The sequence below is a fragment of the Berghia stephanieae genome, chromosome 3, assembly GCF_034508935.2.
Source record: "Berghia stephanieae isolate SIO BIC M18660-M18661 chromosome 3, UCSD_Bste_1.3, whole genome shotgun sequence".
Taxonomy (NCBI): Eukaryota; Metazoa; Mollusca; class Gastropoda; order Nudibranchia; family Aeolidiidae; genus Berghia; species Berghia stephanieae.
Window position 1 is genome coordinate 7,600,728 of NC_088362.1, and position 6,777 is coordinate 7,607,504.

Genomic DNA, 6,777 nt, shown 5'->3' on the forward strand with positions numbered 1-6,777 from the left:
ATGTTAATGCTCAGACATTTATGAAAAGTTTTATGTTTCAATATATTATTAGTTTTATAACTTAATTATGTTGTATATTTAAATTCGTGTACATTAATTGCGTAAATTGCCAACACAAAGCATTGTTCATTTTGTTTTGAGTGAATTGTTTTGTTTTACAGAAAATAAAAGCACAAATGTCTAATATCTATCATTATTATATCATTTTCCCTAGGTGGTTGTTGGACATTCTTGGCAAGACTTTCATCTTCTTTCACTCTTTCTACCTTGGATCTGCAGGGAGTATGATGAGGTAGTTATCAGAATTTAGTACTTCAATTCTCACCAAAATTTAGTACTTCAATTGTCAACTTGAATCTGATTCTAAAAATAAAATTTTAAGCTCAACTCGTAGAATTTGACCTGATATGAATGCCTTCTCCATGAGAGAAAGTTATTTTATTATGTCTAAAAATTTTAAGTTCCTTATTCTGACTCATTTGAATTGTCACCAGAATTCAGTACTTCAATTGTCACCAGAATTCAGTACTTCAATTGTCACCAGAATTCAATATTTCAATTGTCACCAGAATGTAGTATTCTAATTGTGACCAGAATTCAGTATTCAATTGCCACTTATCGTCTTAAAACTTGTAATATGTCAGATTGAATCTGATTCTAAAAATAGAATTTCCAGCTCAACTCATAAAATTTGACCTAAAAAGAATGCTGTCTCTGAGGAAAGTGAATATATTGCCTGTATTTTATGAAAACTAAAATTTTCTAATCCTGATAATTTTTATATTAAATTCATTTTTCATATCAAGTTTGTTCTGACATAATACCAGATTGACAGGGTGGCTCACAATTAGATGTTTATGTTTTATAAATTTTAAGTTTGTGGTCACGTTATGGATTTAAGAGTGAATGGTGATTTTGTTTTTCATATTTAAAAACATGATGCTTTTCATTACAACAATCTCATCATGTATAAATGATACCTGTAAACAAGATAAAACATACCGTCAATGGTTTATTTTGTCAAATTGAAAATGCATCAAATTTACACGTAAAGATTTTAAATTTTAATTCTGATTTATTTTTTCTTCTTCTTTTTTATCATAGAGTTTTCTCATGGTTTTGTTTTTCTTTATTTTTCTCCTCCACTTTTTACAGTTCATTAAATCTTCGAGAGCATCGAGACAACTATCGTGCTACTGTCAATGGAATCATGGGAAGGCTTGGGGTCAAAGATTCAGACTGTTCTATCGTAGAGGTCAGAAGAAAATGATTGTTCATTTTTATTTAACTAATAGATTTTTTAAATTCCATCTTTGTTATTTTATGATTTGATAAGTTAATTACTCTAAGAATTCTCAGAAATTATTACATTACTTGATTCAAAAGTCTTTTTTCAGTGCATTGCTGTTTGAAAGGGATGCTTATACTTCAAAATTAATGTTCACTTAAACTTTGTTTTTGTTTGTTTATTTGTTTGTCTCGTTTGTTGTTGTTTTTTGGGGTTTTTTTTGTTATGTTCTGTTTTTATTTTTTGTTTATTAATATATTATTTTCATGTTCCTGAGAAAAATCTGTGGGTTGTCAGATCTAAACAAAATGTAATTGACTTACAATAGCTTCTGGTCTTTAATTTTGACATAAATTATGAAAATAAAATCTTTATATATTTGTAAATTAATTTTCGTTGCTGATCATGAACGAAACTATGGCATTAAACAAGCTTATCTCGATAGTTTACCATGGTCTCAACAATGTCAATATATCTGTTCTTGACTGTAATATTTTGTCCCAAGATTGTAGATGGTTCATTGGAGTCAATTCATTTTTTTGTTTTTACTATTTAGATAGTTTATCGAATTGATTCAATCTCTTGTTTCAGTATTTGGCCGAGTTATCCAAATTGTCCCGTCTGGAAACTAACGGACTTCAAAGACAGGAAATGGGTAAGAAATTGAGTTAATAGTTCATCATAAAGAAAGTTGTTAATCAGTTACATAATTATTTTTATGTTTTCAATGTTTTCGCGAGTCGTTTTATTTTGTGTTATAAGTTTTCGGGGTTTTTTTGCTTGTTTTCTTTTCATTTTATTTTTAGAGGGAGGGGGGAGGGGGGTTCTTTTTTACTTCAATTTGATTTTTTCCTCTTTCATCAATAAAGGATATGAATGAAAAATAAATAACTGATCTCAAATAAAGGGATGGGGACTTATTTTTAAAAACAATAAATAATAGACGATTACTGCATTTGTTTAGGTCGCATTCCACAGTTCAATGTTATGCTGTGAGCACTTGACAATATTTATTTCTACACTGTTTTAAGGTACTTGTATGATATTTTTTTTTACAAAGCCCATGCTGCTTTAAATCATGTTACTTTTCAATTTTACAACCGTTTCCAATAGTATGTGAAAACATGTGCGTTTATCACCAGGGTACTTAGACTAAACTTCGAACACAATGACCCCATTTTCAAGTCAAAGTGAGCCGTGTATGTCTTTCTACTATACTTCAGTGGTAAAAGTATCAGGCACCGTACAATAAACCACATAGCAAAGTTTCAAACAAGTAACACACCCTACCATTTGTGATGTAAAACTTAATGTACTAAGTCTGCAAGTGCTGATAAATTTACAAATCTCCAGCCTTGAATGTGCAGGAAAGAATCAAAATAGTTTTTGTATTTCACTAAAGATGGATCATGACATTTTCCATTCTTAAGAAGCATAAATATTAATAGTTTCCAAAATCGATTAAGTAAAAATAAGTGTCATTTGAGGGTTTTTTTTAATGAATTATTTAAAAACTGCTTTAAAGATGTAGCAAATTTGTATAATTTACAAATCATTTAATGAGACATATATTTTGTAAAAATTTTTAATTAGGTTTTTAAAACTGTAAAAGTTAATGCTTTTTATTTCTTTCAACAGATAACACGACTCATCCTCTCAACATTAACTACACACCTTGTCAAACCTTCAAGTGTTGATGGTGTTGATTTTCTGTCTCTGCAAGCCAAGTTAAGCCTTTTGCGTATCACTGCTGATCCTGATCTGAAATGGCAGATGTAGATCCATTCTCTGGACCCTATTTTTGACTTCTACAACTTTCAATTCTATATATCTGGGTTAACAGTTAAAATAGATAATGATCGAAAACATGTAACATTCCATTGTTTCATTTTGCTCTCCATCCCCACCATATAACTTAATCAAATTGCTGACTAGCCTTTGTATTCTTGGTGCCAAAATGTTACAAAATTTTATGATCAAATTTAAAAAAAAACAATTTAGAAATAATGAGATTCATCCGAAAAGAAATTTTAAAAGTATTAGTTGTCAGAAGTTTATGATATGGAAGTGACAAAGTCCTCTTGTACAAGAAAACGGTTTTTAGAAGAATTGTGGAAGGTGCTACTCATCTGGGCTCAATACTTGCTCTGATACAGTCCACTCCGGATAATCGCAACTTGGACAGGAAACTTAACTTCGGCTAATTGCAACTTCGGTTAATCGCAACATTTTCGCTGATCCCAAGGTGTTGCGATTATCCAGAGTGGACTGTATTAATTACTGATCTGGTCAACAATTCCTCACATACAATGACTTGCTTCTTTTGAGTGACAATGATGTAGTGTGGAGATTAATCATTTGTTTCCTCCCATAGCGGGCAGGGAGGTACATACTGTGTCTTCTATCCCCTTATATCTGTTTTCCAACATGCTTTCTGTCTTTGTCTTGGAATGAGATTACTTAGTTTTTTCCTGGCCCTGGTCAGAGTCCTGGCTGGGAGGGAAACAGTCAAATGTATTATAGTTAGTTTTGAGAGATGATATTTTTTTCCTTGTAAATCATCTCTCTGTTATGAACTGTATTATGTTTGTTTACGTGTTATATATAATTTGTAAACATTTGAGTGTGTTCCTCTTAGTGGGGGGCCTGTGCTTGTGTCTGGATGAGACTTTTAGGTGATCTCAAACGAAGTACCTTGATAGTTTGCTCTTGGAATCTACATCTGTTTCCTATTTGAACCAATTCCCCTTTGTCTTACCTTTTCTTGGGTGCTTTAATTGTCATTCTAGAACTTTTTACTTTCCCATTTTCTTCCTTTTTACTGGCGCTGATATGACCTTAATGTGTTGCAAGCGCCGTAAAACCCTTAAAAACAAAAAAACAAAAACAATCATTTGTTTATATTGATTGGTTTTTATTTCAAATGTTTCTATTTATATGAAAACATTTTGAAAAACTTAATATTATGTCAAGATTTCTTTTCAATTGAGGAACAAGTGGGTTTACGTTTACCACTTACATGTTCAATGACTCAGCCACAATGCTTAGCCAGAATTATGATTGAATGTTGATAAAAAGTCCCAAATATGTCTATCACCTCCCTCATCAATTTATTGAAAATTGCCCTTAAGAATCGTGAGACTCCGGGAACTAGGTTTTATTTTTTTATTCAGCAAGAATTGATTGCTATCCTTTGGATAAGTGTCGTGCCTATATGATGTTACTTCTAGGCAATTTAAGTTAGACCATGGGCGCTCTAATGTTGTCATAGCCACAATTTAACTCTCAAAAGCAACCAACAATGAAACAAATTAGACTGGCCATGTCGTTAGTGATTCTCCATAGTTGACAAAATATGCTTACATGAATTTATTTACTGAAATATCTGAGTCTCAATAGATATAGACGACTTCAATTTTCGAAAGTTTTTAAATAAAAAGGGCTTTTTTTTCAATATATTTTGGTACAGTGATATATTATAGATATTAGTTGATAAGTGGATGTTCAGAATTGTTCTCCATGTGTTTCTTGTGGAATACGTTGATTCTCATTTCATCTGTCTTTGTCTTTGTCCTTGGACCATAATTGTATTAAAAGATACTCAAGAGTTTTTAATTCCCTGTTGAATTTGATTTTGGGGACAGTGTGATAAAGGGATGCTTCAAAATCGCATTCTCCTGTTTACATCAAATGATCACCCAAAAGACCTTAGCTTATTGCAGGTTTTCAATCTGTTGGATAGAGTTATGAATTCGTTTTTTTAAACATTTATTTGAAGTTTGTATTTTTTGCAGCATGGCTTGCATCGTTTCAATATCTATGTGATTTAGTCTTATGAAATTTACCTCATAATTTCTCTCAGGATGTGATCTTCAAACTCCGTGCATGGCCTTGTAATGATGATCTGTACCTCTTTCAAGGCATATTCTAGTTATGTTGGGAATAAGACTAGACTGGAACTGAGACAGTCCCATTGCTGTTTACCAACGTTACTGAAAATTGGCCTTTCTTTTATTCTTGAGTTAATTTTTGTATTATTAAGTATGAAAGGAATTATTCTTATATTGTCGTCATCTCCCATGTCTTTGAGAACATTGGTGAGTAGTTATCAGTCAATGGTGTTCTAGTCTCAGTTTTGACCTTTGCAGCAAGCCATTTGTCTGGTGTGCTGGGCGGGGTTCCTGACGTCCCATAGTGGGCAGGGAGGCAATTACTGTGTCTTCTATTCCCATATAATATATCTGTTTTCCAACATGCATTCTGTCTTTGTCCTGGCCCTGACTGGGAGGGAAACATTCAAATGTATAGTTAGAGTTTTGGGAGATGATATAATATATGTAAACATTTGAGTGTGTTCTCTTAGTAGGGACCTGTGCTTGTGTTGGGATGAGACATTTAGGTGATCTCAAACTAAGTACACAGATATAGAGCTCTTGGAATGTACATCTGTTTTCTATTTGAACTAATTCCCCTTTGTCTTCTTTGGTACTTTAATTGTAATTCTATAACTTTTTACTATCCCATTATCTTCATTTTACTGGTGCTGATTTGACCTAAATGTGTTGCAAGCACCGTAACACCCTTAAATGCAAAACAAAACATTCGTCTGGTGTGCTGCGGTTATTGCAAAAATCACTTTAGTTATTTGATAGATAATTTTTTACTTTAAATCTAATGGGATCAAAAATAACAGTGGATAGCATCTTTCAGATAAGGTGTAGAAGTGCTATGGGCCTTAGATGATGAGATAGTTCTATTGGTTTACAAACCAGGTTTCAATAATGTTACAAGAACATCAATTTTGATATCGAGATTTTAATAGAGGTTTTTAAAGGCTGGGTTGAAAATAATTTTCGTCTCCACAAGGAATTTGATGCTTTAATAAGTTTATCAGTCATTTGCACAAACCCCCATCATTACAATTTCCATTATTCTAAAGCATTTTTTAAGATTTTAAAATGTTAAATAGACCAATCCTATCAATTTCAGCTAATCTTTTATTGGAGTTAGAATTTATTGAATCACTGTTTGTAAAAATTAGAATATAAGCAAGGACTATCATAGTGTCCAATTTCGTATCATAGTAATTATGATTAAATCCTATTAATGCCTTCAAAAGCAATGATTTACACTACGATGCATCACTTTTGGCAAGACGAAGACATTAATAGTCACCCGTTTGCCATTACAGTGGAATCTGCATTAAGTCAACACCTCTTGTCAGTTCCAAATTTTCTGTTCTGTATCTGAGCGTAGCCATCGTTATGTTATAGCCTGACACTGAAATCCAAAAGGACTGGCAGTTTGACGTCATTATTTGGTTTTTGCACCGCCTAGTTAGTTGTCGTTAGTAGAGCTCATGGAAACAAGTTATTTCATTGGTTGAACTATGAATACAACTTACGATTTGTTTTCTTTTGTGGCAAAAGACTGGCATTTTGACGTCATTATTTGGTCAGTGTCAGGACATAACTTTACGAAGGCCACGA

General features: G+C 32.3%; 1 protein-coding gene across 4 annotated transcripts in view; it reads left to right on the plus strand.

Annotated features, from left to right (window-relative positions):
- LOC144967083 (uncharacterized) overlaps nt 1–4,175 on the plus strand; it is a 37,288-nt gene extending 33,113 nt beyond the window's left edge. For 3 of the 4 annotated variants that reach the window (XM_078903903.1, XM_078903904.1, XM_078903907.1), the window contains exons 22-25: nt 215–292; nt 1,156–1,255; nt 1,880–1,943; nt 2,927–4,175. In XM_078903903.1, coding sequence (XP_078760029.1) covers nt 215–292; nt 1,156–1,255; nt 1,880–1,943; nt 2,927–2,985 — 301 coding nt within the window. In that variant the 3' untranslated portion in view covers nt 2,986–4,175. The remainder of the gene's footprint in view (nt 1–214; nt 293–1,155; nt 1,256–1,879; nt 1,944–2,926) is intronic. The other variant, XM_078903905.1, reaches the window with a different exon arrangement.
- Nucleotides 4,176–6,777: the final 2,602 nt, after the last annotated feature.